This window comes from Tinamus guttatus, unplaced genomic scaffold (assembly GCF_059628265.1).
Source record: "Tinamus guttatus ecotype Peru unplaced genomic scaffold, ASM5962826v1 Tinamus_guttatus_pri_ptg000806l, whole genome shotgun sequence".
NCBI classification, from domain to species: domain Eukaryota; kingdom Metazoa; phylum Chordata; class Aves; order Tinamiformes; family Tinamidae; genus Tinamus; species Tinamus guttatus.
In genome coordinates, this window is record NW_028289340.1 from 1,123,868 (window position 1) to 1,148,062 (window position 24,195).

Consider the following 24,195-nt stretch of genomic DNA (forward strand, 5'->3'; position numbering starts at 1 on the left):
CCTGAATTGAGTAGACTTTGAGAATATTCAGATAGTCCTAAAAAAAAGGATACCCTTGAGCAGGTGCAAAATTCCCATTTGCCGAAGTCCTGCGTGCTATTTTCAATGCACTGTAGTAAATCTTGTCCTTGATGGAGATTGTGATATATGGTTATCAGAATGGTTATCAACAGTTATATGTTGAAGTAAAATTGAAATGAAAGATGTATAATACTTTTTAGACTCTTAACAAAAACATTTTAGAACAGTTACTGAAGCAACCTACATACTATAAAATGTATGAAATCAATAAGAGAAAATGTTATTGTACAAAATGTACTTTAGAGATCTGCAGATTGTTTCATCCTTGTGTTATACCTGAGAGTGGAGCATAATAAGCCAAATTCAGGGACTGTCAAAGTGAATAAAGGACTTACCAAACTGAATATGATATATTCAGAGGCAATGTGGTGAAAACAGCTCTGTACTGGCACAGAACAGACTGATGGTTCATAAGTCATTGTAGTTATGCAAATTTAGAAGTCTAAAAAATACTGGCTTTGTGCTGCCAGACTCTCTCTAAATTAGCTAAAATGAGTATTTACTGAATATTACTTCTGTTCAACGTCTACTGTCAGTTTCAGTCACAAGTTTTGTGCCATATCCTAGTGTTTTTCCTCTGTTTCAACTAGTTGCATTCTTGACTAAAATGGCAAGATTTAGCATAAAGGTGGCTTTAATCTTTTGGTTTTGTCCTATTGCAGACTATGGTTGGAGGGCGGCAGAATAGTGTAGTGATACAGAAGCTGCAGCCTGACACACCGTATGCTATCACTGTGTCATCAATGTATGCAGATGGCGAAGGGGGACGAATGACAGGCCGAGGCAGAACCAGTAAGTAGTTTGATCATAAAATCATACATTCAAGATCAAGTCCAATCGTAAACCCTTTCACACCATGCCTCTTAAAACATGTCCCTAAGTGCCTCATCTACACATCCCTTGAACACTGCCAAGGACAGTGACTTCATCACCTCCTTGGGCAGCCTGTTCCAATGCTTGACTACTCTTTCTGTGTAGGAATTTTTTCCTAATAAGGTAACCTGAACCTCCTCTGGCGCAGCTTGAGGCCTTTACTCTTGTCCTATTGGTAGTTATTCTGGAGAAGAGATTGACCCCCGCCTCACTACCACCTCCTTTCAGGTAGCTGTAGAGAGCGATAAAGTCTATTCTAAGCCTCACCTTCTCCAGACTAAATAATCCCAGCTCCCTCAGCCGCCACTCTTAGGGTCTGTGCTACAGCCCCGGTGTGAAACAAAGCTGTTTTGCTTTTCAGATCAGCAGAGACAGATTTCTTATGGTGAAAGTCATCTCATTTACATTAGTCGTTTGTCTGTGGACAGGTTTGAATAGCTGAAGTAAATAAGAGTTTCAAACAGTCTTCATTGCAGAGAAACTGTGGACCACTAGCTGATAGTGTGCTGTGAAGTAAATGTTTACTGCTTTTCTGTCAGCACTGTCAGTTCATAGACCATCCTTTACAGTGCACTCTGAGACTGTAGAGTTTTATGATGGCAGTATTGTTTCGATATTCCTACAGAAAGCACTAAGTGATTTGCTACCATAGACACTTTGGGAATATAAGGTAAATGTACTATTAATTTGGATTTGACTTACTTTTAAGTCTGCTATGGAAAGTCAGATATAGGAGTGTTCTTGGTGATAAATTAATAAAATATTCCTAATGAAATAATTGTTTCTCATTCTAAAATAATCTCCCGAAATAAGCTTTCTTCTTATTGTAGTTAACATTCCTGATGCTTTTGCATGGGTCTGATGAATTCCAGTTAGTGAAGACAACATTTAACATAAACTAGTAAACTTGCAAGTTTTAAAATCTTATAATAAAACATTGCATAGTCATGGTCTGACATACGCCCATGAGAGAATGTGATCCACATTTCTGACCACCCATTGACCTATTTCAGAACCCCTCACCACTGTGAAGAACATGCGAGTTTATGACCCAACCACCAGTACTCTGAATGTACGATGGGATCATGCTGAAGGAAGTCCTCGCCAATACAAAGTGTTTTATGTGCCTACAGCTGGAGGTGCAGAAGAAATGGTAAATCCTACTTGTGGATCTCATTGGCTGTCTCAGATACAGAGCAGCCTATGATCCCCTTGACAAAAATGCTGTGGACTGAGGTGGGGTTTGTTTGCTTGTACTCTGCCTGTTTTCTCTTCTTAGCCACGCTGGAGCAATTGCAGAGCATCTAAATCAAAGCTCCATATTCCATATGTAATACCAATCTTTGATTTAATACCTTAGATCTTCAGTGATTAGTTCTTAGAACAGGCATTACTGCCACAGTTTTATGTCTTTTATTTTTAGGGTAAAGTGTGTTGGTCTAAAGCTGTTTTTAGGGCTATTAAGTCAGGAGACCTCATTTCTACGCATATTTACATCTAAATAGCCAGGGGCTGTAAACAGCCACCTGGGTTGATATTTGCTAAAGCAGAAAAATCCATGTGGGTGTCTTATTTCAGTCTTCTAAAGGGACTTAATTACTTAGAGCTAAAATGATTCTGTGAATGGGTTTGGATTGCCTCATTGCAGATTGGGAAAATATTATTCTTTCCTGCTTGGGCTTAATTTTCTATATCTGTACAATTTGATGTGCATGTGAAACAAGGAGTACATCACTCAGAACTATCTCAAAAAGCATCTTGAGAGCTACTGATAATAAATATTCCTAAATGCTAAGGAGTTCTACTTATTAACATGAGGAATTTATTACTTGCTGTCATTGGCATGCTGTGGCATTGTATATAGCTTTGTATATAGTGTATATTATAAACTAAATTAGTGTATGTTATAAACAAACTATATTGTATATAGTGTATATTTGATTTAGAAAGTGAGTTCTTAATGTCTCTGAGCTGCTAAATAGCTGTAATTAGAGAGATCACTATAGATTCTGTTACTGATAGTAGTAGAACAAGATCTGGACCCAAAAGTGAAGAACATCTGTAAGTGATTATGTAGGAGAGCATTGCATTTAACAAGCACTGCCCAAGATAGAACTTTGCTGAAAGTCAATTCCAGAAGGTGCTGCATACCCTGTCACTTCGATTTTCAACTGCGTTCTTCTTCGGTAAAGATTCTGTCATATCTAGTCTAGAAATGAGATATGGTGAAGGGCATTGTTTTTAAAGGAGAGGGGATTGTAATCTACCATGCTGAACTGTGGGGTTACAACTATAATCAGGGATGTAAGTAATAAAAAACATATGTATTCGAACTCATGCTGAATCAAATCTAATTTGATGTTCATTCCGGCTTATGTTCCCTTGTGGGAACATAAGTGTAGAATAATCTAAAATCAGTATCAACAGTAAGGAAGATAAGACAAATCTAAGCTTTTTGTCTTCTTTATGTAAATGCCACCCCGTCTACCTTTCTTCTTAAATCTGTAGACCACAGTACCAGGAAACACAAACTATGTCATCCTGAGGTCTCTTGAGTCCAACACACCTTATACTGTTACCGTGGTCCCAGTTTTCTCAGAAGGGGATGGTGGACGGACAACTGATACTGGAAGAACTTGTAAGTAGAACAGTCCTTTGAATAATGTGTTAAGGCTTTTGTGGAAATGACTCAAATCAGCAGAAGTTGAGGAATTCTAATTTATTTTACATCAGCTGTGAAAGTTTTTTTCCCCTAACCTAAGGTATCAGTGTAAGAAACTGTTTACCTGCTTGATTGTGATTGTAGTTCTGTAACAGTTTTCTTTGCTTATTCGGAGAGGAGCTTTCTCTCCATTTAACTCAGAAAATCTCAGATCAGTGCTGTGCAGCTAACTTTACCTTCACACAAGAACAAAGTTTTAGTTCTAGTGCCAGTAGCAATATTGGTGAGCAAATGGCAAATACTGGTGTTAATCCATGTTGATGTCCATGCCACGTACTTAAAATTTTCCAGGAGTTTGAAATCTGAATGCCAGCATGAGCTAAAATGTGTGTTTTGCACTTTTCTTAAGTGGGTAATTAGGAAACGCTGGTGTAGTAACAAAGTGTTCTAATGATAACTTTGGTTTGCAGCATAAACATACGCACTTCACTGCATGACATGGATGTTTGTAATGATTAATAACTGATTTTCTTAGGTTTTTAGATTTAAGGGTAACACAAGTAATGTGTGTATCTCAGACTGATGAAATTTAACTTGCTTTTTCACACAGTTGTAAATTCAAGTTGAAATAGATCATTCTTAATTAAACAGCTTTGTAAAACTTAATTTAAATTGTCCTTGATCTAGTGGAGAGAGGGACGCCAAGAAATATTCAAGTTTATAACCCCACACCAAATAGCATGAATGTCCGATGGGAACCTGCTCCAGGTCCAGTACAGCAATACAGAATTAATTATTCTCCATTGTCTGGCCCAAGGCCAACAGAATCTGTAAGTAAATTTTTTTTTTGTTTTACTGTTCCTTGAAAGTAGGTGGAGCTTATTGTTTCTTTCAGTAAGTATAGAATGATAATAATGATCTGAGGCCAATTATCATCCTAGTAGTCTCCCTGCTGAAAATCTCAACCATCCCAAAAGGAATTTATTTCATTGTAAATAAATGCTTAATTTAGTTAAATAAGAAATAATCCTTTACCATTTAATATTGACGACTGAGGCCAGAGTATCCTTTACAATGTTTCAGCTAAAAACAAGTTATAATAAAACCTTTTTCGAATATAAGAGAAGGAAATAGCTATCTATTAGGAAATAATTATGAAACCAGATGCCAGGCTTTTGTGATTTTACCACTAAACCATCTGTTTACCCCAAATCATTAGCATTTAAGTAATTAGGGCTTAATGAGCAATGAAATCTGGATGTGAGAATGAGTACAAGTTTGCCATCCACATGTAATATAGGAAGAGGTCTTGGATTTGTGTGGAAATGGGTACAATCTTAGACCTAGACCTGTACAAAATGTACATCCATACTGTATATGTAGAGATGGATATCCTTAAATGTACAAAAGTGTTAGAATTTTTCATGAGTCTTTTGCATCTGTAAAGTGTAACTTCATACACAATTGGGAACCTATCTGTTAGCACCTATTAAGAAATGTCCTTTATATTATCAGGAAACCATGATAGGATCTACTTTTTTTTTGGGGGGGTGCCTGAATATTTCTTCTTTTTCTGTTTTACTGCAAAACGTAAAAAACAACAACTCTGAAGTATGAGAACTCCTTATGTGTTTTCCAGTCTTTTGCAGCACACACTGTTGATTTTTTATCAATATTAATTGGTTGTTTTAAACTCAGAAAATACACAGCATGGTAGGATTCCTAAATTTTCTGTATTTCATTCAGTTTGCTCATTCTAAGAAGACATGGCAGAGTCTGAAGGTTTTCTTTTACTTTTTTATTATTTATTATTTTTTAATTATTATTTTTATTTTTGTTTCCACTTTAGATTGTGGTACCAGCCAACACTCGTGATGTGATGCTGGAGCGCTTGACTCCTGACACAGCTTACTCAATAAATATTATAGCTTTGTATGCAGATGGAGAAGGAAATCCAAGTGAAGCACAGGGAAGAACATGTAAGAAGCAGTACTTTCTATGTGTAATCTATGTAAATATTTGGTGTATTAGGAGTTTATAAACCTGGTTTCAATGACAAATAGTGTAAGCCATTCAGGGCAAACAAATTATGTCTGAAACTGTTGCTAGGCGTTTCTGAAAGGGAGGTGTTAACGTCGTCTAGCAATTGTGGCGTATGTGTAATCACTGAACTCACTATAATCTGTGAAACAAACCTAATTTCAGTTTACATGTTTGAGGGTGTAAAAACTGCCCTTTAAAATTTAATTGCAGCTAAATATATAATTGTTTTTCTGAAAACAAATGGCATGTTAAGATGGGTAGGATTTGCTGTCAACAGGAAAAACTATTGTAGCTCATGTTTTGTGCCTTACATAATAATTGTATATGTAGATTTCCCCAAACATTTGTTTCTCTGGAGCTGCCTAAACTTCAAAACCTCTTGTGGCAACTTAGCTTGCAAAACCTGAGTATTCTGGGCGTATTCCAAATGCATTTGAAAAATAGTGTGTTAAGAACTTGTCCATGGCATTTGTATGCCACCCTTCTTCTGCTGCCTCAATGCCTTCTCTATTATACTCACATACCTGCATATCCACAGTTGCCAAATATGACAGGTTCTTTATATAAATCTTGATTTTCCATGTCCCTTCAATGTTTTCTCCCTTCCATACTGTTCCAGTTCTTCTAGTTAAGGCTCTGTTTCTGTTTTGAGACCTTCAGGTACTGCTGTATTATCTACCAAATTTGCCTGCAAATACTTGTTCTGGATTTCTTAGCTTCTGCTCCTGGGCAGTGCTTGAATAAGTGAGAGTTACATTGAACTGAAAAAATCATGTTTTATATAGGCATCTGTATTTTCTTTCTTTAGTGCCTCGCAGCGGGCCAAGGAATGTGCGGATATTTGATGAGACCACAAACAGCCTTTCTGTACAATGGGACCATGCTGATGGACCAGTCCAGCAATACAGAATCATTTATTCACCCACTGTGGGAGATCCCATTGATGAATACGTAAGCCCTGTAATTCCTTAATAAGCATAGAGACATTTTCACTCCATTGCTTAGGCTACAGAAAGACAAAAAGATACCTGTAGTACATGTAGTACACTTTGGTAGCTTTATGAGTTTGGTCATTACTGTTTAAAGGTCACTAGTGAAGCCATGGTTTATCTAAAACAGTTTGTTTCACAACATTGCAGTGTATAAACAATTTAATGTACCAAACTGTGTAAAATAATGCTAAACTTGTGAGTCACATCATTAATCAGATGGTTTTGAGGTGAACCTACCTCTCAGATTTAGTGCAAACATTTTGCTATGGTATATAGCAATTACTTCATATTCTGTTCAATATGAAGTCGTTGTGCTAAGATACGGAATAAATATAAGTCTGCATTTTATAAATTGAAGTGAGTTGGCCAAGTTGGCTTAGCTAAGAAACTAGTGGTTACTTCATTTCAGCATCTAACTTGCTTTTGAAGTGTTCGGTTTGAAGTGTTTGTATTTAATTTCCTGCAGCTTAATCATAGCACCAGTTAATCTGATATTTATAAAATTCACTAAGTGTTTATAGCAAAGCCAAACTCATATCCCATACAGGTCAATGGCAGAATTCCTGCTTAATTCCACCAGCCAAAATTCAACATGTAGAGCGCTACCTAAATGCTGTTGTTGCTTAAATGTCATTTTGTAGGACATGATGAATGATCTCTGGTTGAAAATTCCCTAGTAAAACTGATTATTTTTTCATTGGAAAGGTGTGTTTTGAACACACACAGCTTATCCATGGAAAATGTTGGACATTTCATAAAAACAGCAGGTCTAAATCAACTATTTATTTATTTATTTATGTATTTATTCTTGTCAGCTAATAATGAAATAATATTGATTGGGGCATGATTTTAACACACCTTGAGATACTTTCTGCAGTTTCTGCTTTACTTTTTTCATTATACCTAACTTTCAATTAGAAGGGAGCTATAGAGTGTAGCTGCAATAGGAAGATGAGAGGCCTGTTAATTGCATAAATAGGCATTTTTTTTCATATCAAAATATTTAGGGCTTCTTTGATACTGTTGTTTCTGTTAGGAAAATGATATCCTGGTGTGAGGACAATGGAGAAGGAGCAATACAACCCATGAGCAGTGTGAATGGCTTTGTCCTCCCAGCTCATTTCAGGAGCTTATTCTTCTCTTTTTGTGTCTCTGAACACATCATCACAGCTTCCCTCTTTTCCAGAGGGAACAGTACTGAAATATGGGTTATGAAAGGCAGCAACTTAGACTGATGTGAGAATAGAGACCAAAGAGTCAATTTGTATTATGTTTTTATGACCGCCATAGTGTTTTATATTGTAAACTAGCACGTGCTTGAAATTGTTCATAGGTTATAACCATTAAGATATATGAATGACTTTATCGACAGTGGACATAATAAAAAGAGTGTGAGGTGTTGAACAAAGTTTTAGTTCAAGCTACTGTCATTATTGGTCATTGCAATTATCGGTCATTGCAATACTACGTGTATTATTAACCTCTTTTTCTCTTATGTGTTCTAGACAACAGTTCCTGGCATAAGAAATAATGTGATACTACAACCACTGCAGTCAGATACACCATATAAAATTACTGTTGTGGCAGTATATGAAGATGGAGATGGTGGACAACTGACTGGAAATGGAAGAACTGGTAATTTGTTTTGATACTCTATTTTCTTTTAAAATTTAAGATAAAGATTGCTTGGGTGCTCCAACTTTGGTGTAGTCTCATTATGCTAGTGATGTTTCTGGCATGTTTCTTTCCCTACAGAGTTACACCATAGTCTTGCAGAGATTGCAAACTGTTGCGAGTCTAACTAATTAAGATGTTTGCTTGTTTTGTCAGTTGGCCTGCTCCCTCCTCAGAACATGTATATATCTGATGAATGGTATACACGATTCAGAGTTTCCTGGGATCCTTCACCATCCCCTGTTCTGGGTTATAAGATTGTATACAAACCAATTGGTAAGAAAACCTTTTCATTGAAAAGAGAGCACTTTCAGAACACTGAATGGCTAGTGGGGGGTCAGAATAGAAATCACATGTATAGTGGAAACATGGGTGATAAATGATTTATTTATTTCCATTATTTACTGGATTTGATGCAAGCTTAAGTCTTTTTATTATTTCATAAGAAGTGCAATCTACCAAATACAGTGTTGCATGCATTCAATTGCAGAAAATAAATTGTATAGTTGAGATTTAGTATAGTGACTAGATAAAGTTCTGGTCCAGACTTCATTTTCCTCTTATTAATAACTCTTGGCTTTCTGTGGATATGGACTGGCGTATGTGAGATGAGTATTGAACAGGTATTTTGGTATTAAAGTCCTTCAAAACTTTTTTTTTTTAGTAATGAGAAAATGATATGATAAATATCCCTTTCTAGAAATTGAATTAAAAACAATATTGAACAATAGCTTGTGGAGCTATATCTGTTCTGTTCACAATTGTCTTAGATGCTGAAATTAGATTATTTAAGAAGTGATTTTGTTTTGTTTTAGTGAAGGTAAACAAGATTAGCAAAAAAGAAGGCTGATAATTTCCTAGATCCTCTAATCATGAATCTTTTTCTCTCTCTGTCTTTCTCGAATGTTTCTCTTCAATCAAGGTTCAAATGATCCAATGGAGGTTTTTGTTGGAGAAGTGACTTCCTATACCCTGCATAACTTGTCTCCCAGTACTACATATGATGTGAATGTTTATGCTCAGTATGATTCTGGAATGAGCATACCTTTGACAGATCAAGGCACTACATGTAAGTCAAAATAATTTTGTTGTAGTCATTTATGTTGATTTCTGTTGACTTCTTTTTTTTTCATACTGCAGTAAATCTAATGAGTCAGATTCTGTTTTTCAGATGTCTCTTATTTTATAAGAATTCTACTTTGTCCAAAAAAAAATCATAAAATGGGCTGTTGAACTCATAAAGTGGGTTATTATCTAATGTGGGGAGGGTATCAGCACTTGGGTCTTTGTAAATAGCTAGGCATCTATGGGACATAACGAAAAATAAAGACATTTGACTAGAATTTCTTTTTTGATGTATAAATATTAACAAAAAGAAAAATCACTTCTAGCATTCTAATCTAATTTTCATTTTGACCTTATCATTTAATATGCATTACATACTATTTCCAAAGAGTAATTTGTCTCTTTCTCCACTTACAGTATATCTGAATGTTACTGATCTAACGAGTTATAAAGTGGGTTGGGATACTTTCTGTATCCGATGGTCCGCTCACCGGTCAGCAACTTCCTATCGACTAAAGCTAAATCCAGCTGATGGTAAGTGTATTTTTTGGCGAGGGGAACATATATGTTTTATTTCAGTGGCAGCACCCTGTATTTAGTATGGTGGAAGACTGTAATCAGAAGTTACCAGCATTCTGTTTGAGTGGGAAATGGTTGTTCTCCAGAATGCCTCAGAGTGCAGAGTTCTCGTAGCAAAATCTTGCTTCAGAAAGGGTTTTAAGGGAAATACACGCTTCTAATACTCTTTCACTTGGGCTTTCTTTTAACAGGATCCAGAGGACAAGAAATCACAGTACGTGGATCAGAAACGAGCCATTGTTTTACTGGCCTCTCACCAGACACTGAATACAACGCGACTGTCTTTGTTCAGACCCCTAACCTCGAGGGACCTCCAGTGTCTTTGAGGGAACACACAGGTACATAACCAATATTGTGAACGTTACATTTTTGCTACAGAACTTGTCTTATTTCAAAATGCCTTTCAGTACTGTCAAGTAGTCTTTTCTCTTTCTCTGATTGTAATGTCAACCGGAGTTTGTGAGGGAGAGAAGTTCTTATGAAACTTCCTCAAACCAAGTATTTCTTCTCATTTAGATGAGAAACTGGAAAGCAGTTTCAGAGCAGGATGTGCCTCAGCTTATGTGAAGTTGTTCCTTTGTCACAATGAAATTGTGTACTTTTGTGCACGATTGTGTTTCTTTGCTAATTGAACATTGTATGGGTTAGTCAGAAAGGGCTTAATTCTTTCTTCAGTAATATAAAACATAATCTAGAGGTTTTCCTTGAATGAAAGAATTCTTATTGAATAAAAAAAAATTTCTTTCAGTTCTCAAACCTACAGAGGCACCAACTCCACCGCCTACACCTCCTCCACCTCCCACAATCCCTCCAGCTCGAGATGGTATGTTTGGTTGTAGATTTATTCAGTATTTTACATAGTTGCTGTAGTGCTTCAGGTTTTAATTCTTTTTTTTTTTTCGTAAGTTGAAATAGACTTAGAACAACCTTGTAGATAATAAAGTTTGAGACCAATTTCCTAATTCTAACCATTCACTGTGGAGTTTTCATAGGTTAGGATAGCAAGGCGCGTACATCTGGGGGTGGGGAAATAATGGTATTTGTGGATTTGAAACAGATTTATGAGCCATGCTTGCAAAAGACATATTTGATATTGGTTGCTGAGAAAAAAAAAGACATTTAAAACATTTCTATTTGTTTCTTGGGCAAATTTTATTTTAAAAAATTGATAAGTGTGTTTTGTAGTGGGTATAAACCATCTGCCAGGTTTATTGCATGATAACAGAAGCTTACCAAATATTTTTCACTCCTGGATTTTCAGTTTTTTAAACAATTCTCTTTATTCCACAGTAGTATGCATATGTTCCTTTTCTTTGTCTTTCAGTATGTAGAGGTGCCAAAGCAGACATAGTGTTCTTGACTGATGCTTCCTGGAGTATCGGTGATGATAACTTCAACAAAGTAGTGAAATTTGTTTTTAATACAGTAGGAGCCTTTGATTTGATTAATCCTGCTGGAATACAGGTTGGTTTGATATTTGTCTAGAGTGCATTTTGGAGGAAAAATAAAGATGAAGCTGAATTACAGCTGATTTTTTCTTTTCTTTAGTATTTCTACTATTTTTTTTGTAGTAGATTGCTATACAATGCAACATTTATGCATGTGTGCATGTATAAATATATATGAAATATATGGGTGCTCTGTGAATGCAAAGATAACCCAGCCTGTCCTGAGAAGTTTCCATTCTTAAGGACGGAAGCTGAAACAGTTTACAGGCAGAGAACCTGGGGTGGTATATATGCCACACTGCCTAATTATTATGAATTAGTGTTCGTCTGTGTTGTAGCAGAAATCTGTTTCGAGGATAGAGTAAATTTTGAGTTGGGATTATGTTTTAATCTGTCAATTCAAGAAGACAGTCTTGTGCATGGAAGGAATTAAGCTGTTGGTAGCCTTGAGATAGGCACTTTCGGAGATCAGTTCCTACCACACTAAAGAGACAAAGTGAGTCCACAGGAGGTCTTGTGTTAGTATGAGGAAAAGTTAATCACCGGAATGAATTAATGTATCGTTAAAAAGGAAACAATAATAGCTGATGAGGAATAGAGTTCCAGGATATATGGGCCGATCATGGCCCTGACAGAATCCTTATTGGGAGACTTCTTACAGTAAGCCTCCCACCATCATCCCTTTTCTTCTGCGTTTGGGAAATTGGATGAAAGTGCTGCCTAGGGTCTCATAAATCTCTCACTGGATGAAGTGAGTAGCATGAGACTTGAGACTTACTTAGAAGTTATTTCTGGACCATTACAAAGACCTGCAGGTGCAATACAGTTTCCTTGGTTAGAAGGAGAAGGTTTTGGTTTTTTTTTGTGGAAGAGTGTTTTTTCTAGCAGCTGTTGAAGCTATTTTTATTGCTCGTGAACTACTTTTCATCTTCCAGGCATATTTTTAGACCTTTGTTTCCCCATCTTTAACTCGTTGGACTTATATTTAAGGAAAAGGGACCCCTCATTTTCTGCTTTGTCACAGACATCCATTTTCATTTCTTAAAAAATGAAAAACATTTTGTAGACACTGTACACCTCTTCTGAATCAGAGAGTAGGCGCTATATGTTTCATTGTAATCATAGCATGCAATTAATCATACCTATTTAAGTCCTTATCATATTTTAGCCAGTAAGGAGAAAGAATGAAATATATTGCATGTGCACAGCTGTGAGAATATCTAAGTATATAAATATGTGTATGTGTACATATACATATATATGTAAAAAAATACTTATTTAATGATTACTGATATTCTGTAATACTTATTTCACTAGAGAGAGTTTCTGTGAACGCAGAAGTATGAGATTGAACACTGTGATACTTTCTGTTTCAGGTTTCATTTGTGCAGTACAGTGATGAGGCAAAATCTGAATTTAAATTGAATACATTTGATGATAAGGCCCAGGCCCTTGGAGCTCTTCAAAATATTCAGTACAGAGGTGGAAATACACGGACAGGTGACTCAGCTATAATTTTTTTTTCTATAAATTGTTCTTGAAAACTGGCTCATTATCCTAGTATGACGTGGCAGAAGGTTTATGTTTTATGTTGAGTTTTAGTTTTGTGACTGCCATACTTTTCAGGGTAAAGTAATGGCCTGTGGATGACCTGACTGACTCCTTATTCACTGTGCACTTTGCAGGCAAAGCGCTCACATTTATCAAAGAAAAGGTCTTGACTTGGGAGAGTGGCATGAGGCGAGGCGTTCCCAAGGTACTTGTTGTTGTCACAGATGGTCGATCGCAGGATGAGGTGAGGAAGGCAGCAACAGTCATACAGCATTCTGGTAAGCAATTCACAGTACCCAACTCTTTCACAGTTTGATTTCCTTAAGTGTTAAGCAATACAGTTTAAAAATGGTATTTCAGGTATCTGATAATTCTTTTTCCGACACACAGAAATGTGTGTTTGGAATGGCTCAGAACTATTTTAAGAATTTAGATCCCCTGGACCAGACTTGCTTCTTCTTTCTCTGTCTCCCTGGGGGTGGATCCAGCTTCCAAAGGCTTTCCAGGAATTCCTCTTGCATACCATTTAGTAGAGCTGACTTTCAATCACTTCATCACTTCCTCTTCCTCCTGCTGTATGGACCCCAGGGTCATTATGAAGTGTACTCTTCTCTGGTACTTTTGAGATATTGAGCTAGGCTTTTTTTTTTTTTTTTTTTTTTAAGTTTTAAGCTGTAGCTGGCATAAGCTACAATTAAAGGATCTGTTACTGCTAGAGCTGGGTCTGAGCTGACGCCTTCATTGCCTTCCAAGCTGAGAAAGCTTGCAGTTTCTCTGTAGACTTCCTAAATGGATTATGTGTGACTATGTACCTGTTCCTTCCTCTGCCATCACCCAGCAGTTCTGCATTTTAGTATATGAACCAACTGGAGTTCAGATTCCTGAGTACGAAGGTGATGTACTTCCTTAAAAACGTCATAGACTTACAGGGCTTAGACCATAAACTCTGGAATGAAGGAATCAACTCTATCTATATTACTTCTAAGTTGGCTAGGCTATTCATAAAAAAACCCCATACAATCTCCCTGGATAATCTGCTGCAGTGCTTAACTACTCTTATAGTTGAAAAGCTTTTCTTCCCACCCCACTTGGTGTGGGATCAGGAAATCAGAATCAAGTTAATCAGGAAAGCAATTGATCGCTATCCACTTTGTAGCAGGCCTTCATACTTGAAGCCTTTTGTCATTTCCTATCTCTGTCTTCTCTTTCTGTGGACTAAGTAAACCCATTTTCTTCAATCTTCTCCATTGATCATGTTTTGCAAACCTCTTGTCATTTTTGGTATCCTCGCTACTGGCTTCAGTTTTCTTGCTTCTTAAATGTAGTACCCAGAGCTAAATGTAGTATCTCAGCCAAGACCACATCAATATTGGACAGAGAGGAATCTCCATCTTTTACATATGTGTGTTAATGCACCCCAGAATGACATTTGCCTTTCTGGAATAGCATCCATTGTTCATTCATAGTCAGTTAGACTTCAAGAGCAGCTGTTAATTTTCTTTTATGATGTATTGCTAGCTAACTACTTTTTTCCACATTTTATATGCATATATTTGATTTTTCTTCAGGCTCACAGTTGTATTTAGACAATCTTACCTTTGTTATCTTTCCATCTGTGGATATCTATTATGTAATTACTGCTACGACAGCAGCTTATGAAGATATGTTTGTTTTAGCTTTGACTTAGCTAGTCTGTGCAGTTTCTTGTTACTGAATTTTTGTGGGAGATTTTACTATTTAGTGTTGAATTCTGCAGTGACATTTTTCCCTTCCCTGTTTTGTGATATGACAAAGAGAGTACAAATTAGCAAGTGAAGAATTAGTTAGAAGAGGGGAAAGAAAGACATGAGTCAGAAAGACAATTTTATAAAGGCTAGAAGATAATGTGAAGCTCAGACTTGACATAGAAGGCAAGTGGAAGCTATTATAAAGATTTGATAAGTAAAACAGCGCTGACAAAGGAAGAGATTATGCCTTTACACACATACACCTGTTATATGAGTAAATTTGAGGGCCAGATTCTCCTCATTTTACTTTAGACATATAACTACTAGAGATCTGCTCTGAGCTCATCATCTAGGATCCTTTTGTGGTCATTGTAGAGAGCAACAGATAGGTATCGACAACACACAGCTTCTCCTATCTTGAACTAAGGATCTTAGGGAGGTGAGATGAGCTGCATTCTGAATCCATCTCTGTGTGTTGATTGTAAAGGGAGCCTAGACTGCTAGCTTAAACTCATTGTTAACTTGGAAAGTAGAAATTGGTGACATGAACCTTACCCTAAGAACAAGAGAGGGAAAGAGAAACATGACAAGCAGGAGGTGACAAGAGTTAAAAAATAGCATAACTATAGATATTGTGCACAGAGATTTGGGTTTTAAGATACTGTAGAATGGAGAAGATTGTGCATTTTACATGAAAGGGACATTGGTTTCAGGCCTGTGAGGCTGGATAATGCCCAACAGCAGTCTGTGAAGGAAGAAGGGTAAAGTTTTGAAAGAAAGATGCAAAAATCAGTTTAATCCCTCTTGAATGTTGATAAGGTAAAAGGGTGTCCAGCATATATGCTCATAAAAAACGTCAGATGCAAGACTTGGTGGAACTTGAAAAGTCAATGGCAAAGAAATTTCATGAAATACTGGCCTGGAAAATTGCAATGTATATTAACTACATTTTGAATTAAAAGTATTACTTTTACAGGTTTCAGTGTCTTTGTGGTCGGTGTGGCTGATGTGGATTACAATGAGCTAGCCAAGATTGCCAGCAAGCCCAGTGAGCGTCATGTATTTATTGTTGATGACTTTGATGCCTTTGAAAAGATTCAAGATAACCTCCTCACTTTTGTGTGTGAGACAGCTACCTCAAGTGAGTAACAAGCAGTTTTGCCATTATCCCTAAACAAGTACATTTACTTATGTTGTGCTACAGTTGTCATCCCATTTACAATACTTTAAAAGAAGCATTCATATAGAATTTCATATAGAAAGAATAAGTTGCATTATAATTGCACATGGTCTGAGAGAGAAAGCTATTATGTTTAATTTGAAGTAGTTCTTATATATTATCTAATGTCTCACATACTGGAATAACTGGTAGTCACTAAGAACTGCTCTTTAAGAGGAAGCTGAATAATGCCTAATGTGTACTATGGAACAAGCTAGGTCTCTTCCTTACCAGAAGGACTCCTGAGCTATACATGCAGCTGATATGCAGCTGAAGCGTATGATGTTGTTTTAAAATTATCTAAATTAAAATCCAGTTGTTTACTCATATGAAATCCTTCTATGGCAAAAATGAAAAAGTCTCAGGCCTGTCATGTGCAACTATGTACACCCTTACTGCCTTATCCGCAGGCTGCTGAGGAGCCCCGTAAATCTGCAGTTTTTCCTTCTGAATTGGACAGCTAATATGCAGTCTGACTCATGCGTTAAATATCTGTGGAAAGATTGTGTCTTTATGCCCATTTCTTCTTATGAATTGGAGTCTTAATATACTCGTGAGGTTCATTTATTATTCCATACAATTTATGATGGAAGAAGTTCCTACTTCAAATAGTGAGCAAAATTTTTAACAGTTCATCTGCTGCAGAATGGAACACAGGATGACAAGTGTAACAAAAACTGGTTGATAATTAGCAAGAGTGCAGCTTTTCTATAATAAGACTTTTTGAAGTCTTCCTTGCTAGGTTTTATTAGTTTTAATTTACATGTTGTTTCATTTCTTTTAGCTTGTCCTCTTATTTACCTGGAGGGATATACTTCACCTGGTAAGGAGCTGTCCATTATATTTTGGCATGGGTTTATTTGTGTCATATCCCATGGTTACGCTACAGCATTTGTGTTTTGTTTCCTCTTCTTTTCCTACAGGCTTCAAGATGCTGGAGTCATATAATCTAACAGAGAAGCATTTTGCTTCTGTACAAGGTGTATCACTGGAATCAGGCTCTTTCCCAAGCTATGTAGCATACAGGCTCCACAAAAATGCTTTTGTCAGCCAGCCAGTACGGTAAATCATCTGTTAAACTGTTTTCCTGGAAGCCTTGTACTTAGGGCAAGTAGGTGGAGAAGGATTAACAGAGTTTATAGCCAATAGCATTAGTATCTTACAAAAGATGCAGTTATTTGGTGTTCCTTTTACTGAACTCCAAGAAAAATACTCCAAATAATATGTCCTTTTTCTCATTAAATTCCTTTTCTTCCTTCATGATCTGTTTTTTTTTTTTAAAAAAAAAGTTGTGCTTCTTAGCCATTCAAAGTCAGTCAAGTTTTATGTAATGAGTGTAATCAGCAGTTTGGCCTGAAGTCATTCTACAACAGCCACTTTAATACAAAGAACTCCACATTGCCAGAGGGAAATGTTTTCAATTTGGATGGACAAGTTCCACTTTTTGCAGAGGCATCATACTGTAGTAGGCAGCACACTGATGTCATCATTGTGGGGTAGTTTATCCTCTAATTGAGTTGCTGCATTTTGCAAATGGAGTAGGGTTTTCAAGGACCTGTAATCTTTAAGTGCGATTATGGAGGTTAATGAAGGTCCTTCTTTTGAATCTTCAAAAAGAAAAAAAAAGCAGAGGTAGTTTGAGTAACAGGGATCTAGTAGTAGAGAGAAAACAGTATCTTCTTTACTGTCTTTTTACATCTGTTCTTCTCCCATCTTCATCAGTATGTTTGAGAAAAGTAATGCAGAAACAAAAGAGGTGCCTAAAACTAGCCCATTATTCCTATTAGGTTAAGGAGGTCATTTTTGAAATAAACTTTTGAAAACTTCTGCTATCTTGTGAGATTGGGTAAAGATTAGATCACATACGGGAGCTGAGATATATGAAGAATCAATATTTTTTTGATAGTTTTCTCAGCTGACCACCATAAAATTTTACTATATAAGATCTTCTTTGATGGGCCAGTCTAATTTTGGGAGTGAACGATCCCTCACAGTCTGGATTTTTACAACCTATGGAAGTGCAGATAATTCTGTTTAGTGGGACTTTGTTTTGAAACTGCCTGTTATATTAACATAAATCTTTTATTTAACCGGATAAGTAAAATGATAAAAAAGAGCTTCCGTTTATTTTTCAGGGTGTTATGATATATTCTCTTGTCTCCTTTAAGAGGTGAAGTAGACTTGTCAGAGTATTCTTGGCAGTTATTTTTCATGAGGAGCTGGAAAATAATACTCACTTCAGACAGAGGCAGCAAGACATAAAAGTTCCCTGATCCTGGTGGCATAGTTATTTTCATATCTAGTTAATTTGGTATCAAAGTTATAGATAGTGTTGCAGTATCTACTTTATTATTTTATTTCTTGCTTTCTTACTGTGCGTTGTTATTGACTTAACAATATAATTATTGCAGAATGTCTCTAATTACACAGATAGATGAACTGTGCCTAAAGTACAGAGCAATTTCTTTATTAATTTTGATATTTCTCTATGTATGTTCCTGAGGCCAAATCTCCCTCTCAGTCTGCAGAACTGATATTGTCTAACGAGAAACAGAATTTACCTCCTTTTTTTATAGTTCCCTTCCATAAGCCATAGGAGGTATATTTTATTTACCTCTGTCTTTCTCTCTTTTTAATATCTAACAGTCTGAACATCACAAATCTAAACCTCAACAGTCAATGATGAAGGAGTCCAAATTCATCACAGTACCAATTTCGGGGAATTAATTATCTCCTTCATTGTACCTATGCCTTGACAATATAGTCAAGGGCAGTGTTTTCTGTTTCTTGATTGTCTAAAATGGGCCAGGTAAAAGAATAATAAAGCTATTGTCTTTCCTTTATCTATAATTATCATAAAGAAATTTAAAATATGTGTATTTTATTCTGAATCTTTCCACCAGAATACATATAACTCTTGGTCACACTGGCTGTCCCCATAACCGTGCTCATAACCATGGATGCAAGGATAAGCCTTGGGTTCATCTTAACAAATCACAACATGATTTTAAAAACATAGTTCTTTTCTATATCTTGGGGTAGTTAAAATGGTCAATTCTGTTCAATACTGTGATGCTCCATTACTGTTATGTCTTTGCGAAAGAGCAAATGATGAAGATCTCGTTTAATTTTTTTTGTGTGCTCTTGATGTGAAAAAGATGTCCTCATGTTCTCTTTGCAGGGAGATTCACCCAGAGGGATTGCCACAGGCTTACACTATCATTATGTTATTCCGCCTTCTACCGGAATCACCCAATGAGCCTTTCGCAATTTGGCAGATTACAGACAGAGATTACAAGCCACAAGTTGGAGTGGTACTTGATCGTAAGGATGATTATGCTTATTGAACAGAAAATTTTTACTTTAAAAAGTTACTTTTCATGCATTCTTTCCAAATCTGTCCAAATGCAAAGCATTTTTATATGGAAAGGGGATTATATGTTTTTTGTTTTACAAGAATTTTTTTACTTTGTACTTCAATTAATTATTCAACTAAGCATGATTCAACTAAGACATGTTTTGACTTTGTTATTACCTCTAAAGCCAGAGGAATGTACATCTACGCAGTTATGGTCCTGTAAAGTCATCTATAATCCATGTTTACGCAACTGAGTGGCGGATACACTGTATTTTATCCGTGAGTGTATCTTATGATAGTGATTTTTGCAGTACATCTGAAATGAAATGTGTTATCTTTATTTGTTGTAGCTGCCAGCAAAGTGTTGTCATTCTTTAACAAGGATACAAGAGGAGAGGTTCAAACTGTAATTTTTGACAATGATGAAGTAAAGAAAATCTTTTATGGAAGCTTCCACAAGGTAAAGGATTGAAATTATGAATGTTGTTTTTTGAAGTGTGAATGTTATTTTTTTGAGGTGCTGTTCTTTGAAACAAAAGAGAAGCAAGCAAAAGCCAAAGTCAGACTTACATATTGCATAAAACAAGATCTCTGAAGTTGTAGCTCTTCTTTGTTTATTGAGTTAAAGGTCTAGTCTGAACCCAACATATATAAGAGGTGATTTTTGTCAAATTTGTAAGTAAGTAAGAGGAGAGAGGTATCTGAACGAGACTGTATAATCTCATTCCTCATATATGAAAGAGGAAGAATAACTGATAAACTTGAAAAGAGGAAAAGAAAGCTATGAGAAAAGATTGGAGAGGAGTGCAATGATTTGGAATCATTCAGAGAAGAGGAAGATAAGACAACAGAGAGTAAGGAGTAATGAGAGTGGAGATGGATAAGACTGGAAGATAAATAATGTATTGATTGAATAGGATTTACATGTTTAACAAACAAGATGCATTATATATATATAATACACACATATTGTTGACTTTAGAATTGCTAGGTCTAAAATATTCCAAAACATTTAGCAGAGAATATTCTGTTGACTGAGGAAGCATCACCAATGAGGAAGAGCACTTAATGGGTTGCATTATCTACTGGCATGCATGTTTCTTCGTAGATGAGGGGAGAACAGTAGATGTTCTCTAATGACTTCAGCAAGGCTTTTGACACTGTCTCCCATAGGCAAGCTCAGAAGTGCTAGATGAGTGGACAGTGAAGTGGATTGAGAACTGCCTGAATGGCAGAGCTCAAAGGTTTGTTATCAGTGATGTGGAGTCTAGTTGGAAGCTTGTATTTAGCGGTGTCCCTCAAGGGTCTATACTGGGTTCAGTATTGTTAAATTCTTCATCAGTGACCTGGATGTAGGGATAGAGTTCCTTCTCAGCAAGTTTGCAGATGATCCAAAAACATGAGAAAGCTGTGCTGCCATTCAGAGGGACAGTCTGGAGACTATCAGTATGGACAGTCTGGAGAGATGGGCAGAGAAAAACCTCATGAAGTACAGTGAAACAAAATGCAGAGTACAGGCTGAGGGATGACCTGCTGAAAAGCAGCTTTTTGGAGCCTCGGATGTTCTGGTGGACAAAAAGTTGACCATGAGCCAGCAATGTGCCTTGTGGCCAAGAAGGTGAATGGGATCCTCGGTTACACTGTCTGCAGGTCAAGGGAGATGCTTCCCCCCTCCACTCATTCCCCGGTGAGGCCACACCTGGAGTGCTGTGTCCGGTTCTGGGGTCTCCAATACAAGAGAAGCTACCGGAGTGAGTCCAGCGAGGGGCTACTAAGTTGATTAAGGGATAGGAACATCTCTTATATAGGGAAAGACTGAGAGAGGTGGGACTCTTCAACCTGGAGAAGACTAAAGGGGAGAATCTTACATTAGTGTATAAGTATATGAAAGGAGGGTGTAAAGTAGATGGGGCTAGACTCTTCTCAGTGATGGCCAGGAGACACTGCCACAAACACAGGAAATTCTGCCTGAATTTGAGGAAAAAACTTCTTGACTGTGAACGTAACAGAGCGCTAGAACAGGCTGTCCAGAGAGGCTGTGGAGTCTCCTTCTCTGGAGATATTTAGAACGCGCCTGGATGTTATCCTGGGCAGCGTGCTGTAGGTGTCCCTGCTTGGCAGGGGGGTTGGACTAGATGATCTCTAGAGGTCCATTCCAACCTCAACCATTATGTGATTCTGTGGTATCCAGGGATAGCACAGGAGGCAGCAGACACTAACTGAAACACAGAGAGGTCCATCTGAACATAAGGAAAATCTTCTTTATTGTGAGGGTGACAGAGCACTGGAACAGGTTTCCCAGAGAGGTTATGAAGTCTTCATCCCTGAAGATATTCAAAAGCTCTCTGGACAGGGTCCTGTGCAATGTATTCTAGGTGACCCTGCTTGAGCAAGGCGGTTGGACTATATGATCTCCAGAAGTGCCTTCCAGCCTCAGCCATACAGTAATTCTATGATATTTTGATCTAGATCAGTTATTAGTCTTGTAGCTTGCATCAGGCATCAGGATATCTATCTGTATCACCACCTTTTCATGTAAATGTAGCAGTTCCTAATTGTACACTTAGTGAAGAGATCTAGGGGTTTAGTTTCACAAGATTAGGTGCTGTTTGATGGATGTGTGCTCTTTCTGGGACTTAAGCTCAAATGGTTGACAAAAAAAGTATTTTCACTGGTGGAATGGATCAATAAAATATGGAGAATTTGGTTTCCATTCGCCCATCTGTAACTTACTTAAACTGCTTTTCTGCTAGATTTTTCACTGGTTTGTACCTCATCTTTTCTATTTCATAACACTAGCAAGTGTAAAGCCTCTCAAAGCAGCAGGTGAAATGATCATATAGCTTCATTATTTTATGTAGTAAATATGCAGAAAGAGTGGACATACAAATGCCATAGCTTTTGCCTATTAGGAATGGTGTCAATGCTCTACATGAACTGAGGAAGATATTTGGGTTAGAGTATTTGTTTAGGTGAAGCACTTAGAATGAAACTGTAGACTTTTGAACTGTCAAAATGTAGATGGCTAGTGAAATCTTTACACATTGCTTCATTTGCATGAAATAACGATAGTTTTGTGCTTGCTTTTATAATTTTATGCACAGAATTATTGAAACTTGTTCCTGCTAGATTTGCTTCCCTAAAGGGAAGCCATTGAGAGGTGGTTCAGGCTAAACATCAGTTAAAAATATTTTCCTGATGCGTTAAGCACTTACATTTAGGGCAAGAGCAAAGGTGAGTTGCAATCGCAACATTTTCAGTCTGTTGAAATGCCTATGCTCATGTTTTCCCTTATTTCCTTTCCTTTTAGTTTGGTTTTGTTCTGATGACTAAATATGGCTGGAGCATACCATTTGTTTTCTTTATGATATGCTCTCCTGCATATCTCCTGCATATCTTACTGCTAGCATTCCTTTAAGGATACTGGTAAGAGATTGCATCTGTCAGCTTGCTGACTCTGGAGAGCACATTTTGCGCCTAGATCTGCTATAGCTGAAGGCAGTGGAAGGTGGTGCAAGTCTTCTGATGTGGTGCAAGTCTTCTAATGTGCTGTGACTTAATCTCTTCAAAGCACTGATGACTACAAAAATCACTCAATTATAGAAGCCATAGAAGCTATTTTTTTCAGAATTTGTGGAAAAGGGGGTAATTCCCCAAAGTGCTCCTAGATCATGTCTAATTAGTTTTGTGTTTAAAATTTATTTCATTACTATTTTTTCTATATGTGAAGAAACACTTATTAACTCTGTACTGATATTTGTGAGTGGGCTTGGATCACACCTGCATTAGACCGCATTATTCTCTGATAACATTTGCAATAAAGATCATATTAGTCAGATCAAACAGGAAACAATCCTCAACCCTAGCAACACTTGCAATTAACACTTAAGGGTTTACTATACTTGTTGATGAAAAACAATTAAAGGGAAAATAATCACCCAGAATTTTATATTATTTTCACTTAAATATACTTATAACTGGAAAATAATGCAAAGATAAAGAATAGTGTTGAGTAGCAGTGATTTGCAAAACACATTAAAGCTCTGGAGTTATGAGTTCTTAGTTATGAGACTATTTCTTAAGCACAAGTGATCCAAACATCTGTTCCTTACTACAGTGAGCTAATTCCCTCCCTCTTTTCCCAGGAAAGAATCTAAAGTTCACATTCCGATATTATTAAAAATAACTGGGGTATCCCTGGTTTAAATAGCTGTATTTAGGATCTTACAGCATGTAGCTGAGAGCAAAGTCCTCTGGACTCTCTCCAGAATGACTACGGAGATTGCTATATGAGTCATGTTGCTAGTGATAACATCATGGGACTCCCCAGCTCATGTGCTGGGAAAGCCTTCTGCATCAGCCATGTTGATTAGCTCCTAATAAAGGTTAATAGTAGTTTCAATTGGGTGAGAGAGGAAAAAATAAGATTATCATGTTTCAAAAGGTACTTTTGCAATTTCTCCTACCATCCAGTTTCAAAACATAACAAATTTTAAAATACAAGAAGATGTTTTCCAAAATGTCAAACATTTTTGTGGTTTTCATTCGATGACTTACTCGTTCATTCAGTGAAGCACAATTGACTACACCTTAACTGGTGTAGGAAATGTGCAGGAACATTTACTTTGGCATTTGAATGCTTTGCGTAGCATGGCTGTGGTGAAAGCTGTTGAATCTGGCAAGTCCAGTTGGAAAAATCCTGAATCCCTGAGATAGCCATTAAATTTATAACTGAATGTTTTGGAGAGACAGACAACTTATACTTTCTTACTGCTTACCACACTAGACTTCCTTTTAGATTGCAATTTTGTGGTAGTCAGCCACAGGAAATTTGATAATGAACATATGCCTTTCTGTTGATGTACATATGGGATAATAGTTTGCTTACCTCATTGATGTGGTTCATTTTGCAGTAGGTCAGAA

General features: G+C 36.8%; 1 protein-coding gene across 1 annotated transcript in view; it reads left to right on the forward strand.

Annotated features, from left to right (window-relative positions):
* The window catches only part of COL12A1 (collagen type XII alpha 1 chain), a 96,431-nt gene that overhangs the window by 48,695 nt on the left and 23,541 nt on the right, over nt 1–24,195 (forward strand). The window contains exons 32-51 of the mRNA XM_088537541.1: nt 744–873; nt 1,968–2,107; nt 3,463–3,592; nt 4,304–4,446; nt 5,466–5,595; nt 6,468–6,610; nt 8,157–8,286; nt 8,482–8,601; nt 9,248–9,394; nt 9,808–9,924; nt 10,161–10,307; nt 10,718–10,792; nt 11,294–11,433; nt 12,794–12,917; nt 13,103–13,246; nt 15,672–15,836; nt 16,699–16,737; nt 16,838–16,976; nt 19,096–19,238; nt 19,623–19,732. Coding sequence (XP_088393667.1) covers nt 744–873; nt 1,968–2,107; nt 3,463–3,592; nt 4,304–4,446; nt 5,466–5,595; nt 6,468–6,610; nt 8,157–8,286; nt 8,482–8,601; nt 9,248–9,394; nt 9,808–9,924; nt 10,161–10,307; nt 10,718–10,792; nt 11,294–11,433; nt 12,794–12,917; nt 13,103–13,246; nt 15,672–15,836; nt 16,699–16,737; nt 16,838–16,976; nt 19,096–19,238; nt 19,623–19,732 — 2,556 coding nt within the window. The remainder of the gene's footprint in view (nt 1–743; nt 874–1,967; nt 2,108–3,462; nt 3,593–4,303; nt 4,447–5,465; nt 5,596–6,467; nt 6,611–8,156; nt 8,287–8,481; nt 8,602–9,247; nt 9,395–9,807; nt 9,925–10,160; nt 10,308–10,717; nt 10,793–11,293; nt 11,434–12,793; nt 12,918–13,102; nt 13,247–15,671; nt 15,837–16,698; nt 16,738–16,837; nt 16,977–19,095; nt 19,239–19,622; nt 19,733–24,195) is intronic.